The sequence below is a fragment of the Arachis ipaensis genome, chromosome B04, assembly GCF_000816755.2.
Source record: "Arachis ipaensis cultivar K30076 chromosome B04, Araip1.1, whole genome shotgun sequence".
In the NCBI taxonomy this organism is placed as follows: domain Eukaryota; kingdom Viridiplantae; phylum Streptophyta; class Magnoliopsida; order Fabales; family Fabaceae; genus Arachis; species Arachis ipaensis.
The window spans coordinates 81,540,338-81,541,595 of NC_029788.2; the positions used below are offsets into that span (position 1 = coordinate 81,540,338).

The 1,258-nt window shown below is 36.3% G+C and overlaps 1 protein-coding gene across 1 annotated transcript in view; it reads left to right on the plus strand.

The window, feature by feature from the left end:
* Positions 1-431, plus strand: part of LOC110271518 (Werner Syndrome-like exonuclease) — a 1,359-nt gene extending 928 nt beyond the window's left edge. The window contains exon 2 of the mRNA XM_021122472.1: positions 22-431. Coding sequence (XP_020978131.1) covers positions 22-431 — 410 coding nt within the window. The remainder of the gene's footprint in view (positions 1-21) is intronic.

The following is a 1,258-nucleotide window of genomic DNA, read 5'->3' on the forward strand; positions in this document are numbered from 1 at the left end:
TAACCTCTGACCCTTCCATAGTCGACGACTGGGTCCAAGCCATGAGCAGCCACTTCGGCTTCAGCAGCAACCACAACCGCCTCATCGGCCTCGACGTCGAATGGAATCCAAACACTCAGCGCAACGCGCCTCGTAACCCCGTCGCCACACTCCAACTCTGCCAGGGCGAGAACTGCCTCGTCTACCAGATATTGCACGCGCCTTACATCCCGCGGTCGCTGGTGGATTTTCTCAGAAGCCGCAATAACATGTTCGTTGGGGCTGGGATCGAGGCGGACGCTCAGAAGCTTCTAGAAGACTACAACCTCCACGTGACAAACTGCATGGACCTTCGGATGCTTGCGGAGCACGTGCTGGTGGATTATTCTTCATGTTTAAGTTTGTTTAGTTTGTCTTCGCTGATCATGAAATTCCCCATAAGTCGTTCCTAAAAGTTTCTTTTCCTCATTAAATATGAGCAATTTTTTAAAAGTACCCCTTCATAGAGTTTGAATGCACAGAGTCAATAATGGTGGTGAATATTATGTGCATCTTCAAAAGTAAAGTGGTAAACTTGTGTTTGTTTACACTTTTTTTTGGGTGTAATTTAGACTCATATTCTCGTTGATATAAACTACATCCCTTATTTTGAGTAAGATTATCATATCTCTTCAATATGAAAAAAAATTTTGAATTTAAGGGTCAATCAAAATTGTTACTCTAAAAAGAAAAGATCGATGACATCGATCATTCTAAATCATTTTAAAAAAATAATTGACTTACATGTAACCGATACTTAAGCGTGAAGATTCAATTTTATTCCCGAATCTATGTTCCTGCATCCTCCCCTACCTTTAAAACCAAAGTTTAACGGATTTTAATATTAAAAATATAAAAAATAATTAATATTTGTCTCAATTAATTTAGATTGATTAAGTGGTTATTTCACTTATCCATTTAAACAAATATTAAAGAGCCTAATGGCTAGTGGCAGATTCATTAATGAAGTTCATTGTCCCTCTCTCGTATCGACTTAAATTAAATTTGTGTTGCTAGCTAAGGATGTTAATGCGTACTTGTGGAGGCGTTCTTTTCCCGTCCTTTACTTCCATTTTCAAAAAATGTCATCTATTTCCTGTTTCTTCTTTATTTTTGTTGTAAATATCCATTTAATTATTCACTCAAAGAACGTAGATACTCACAGGTATTTTTGGATATTCTTTGAAAATTAAAAAAAGATATAAACAAAAAATATAATATAATAATTATAAAATAATTA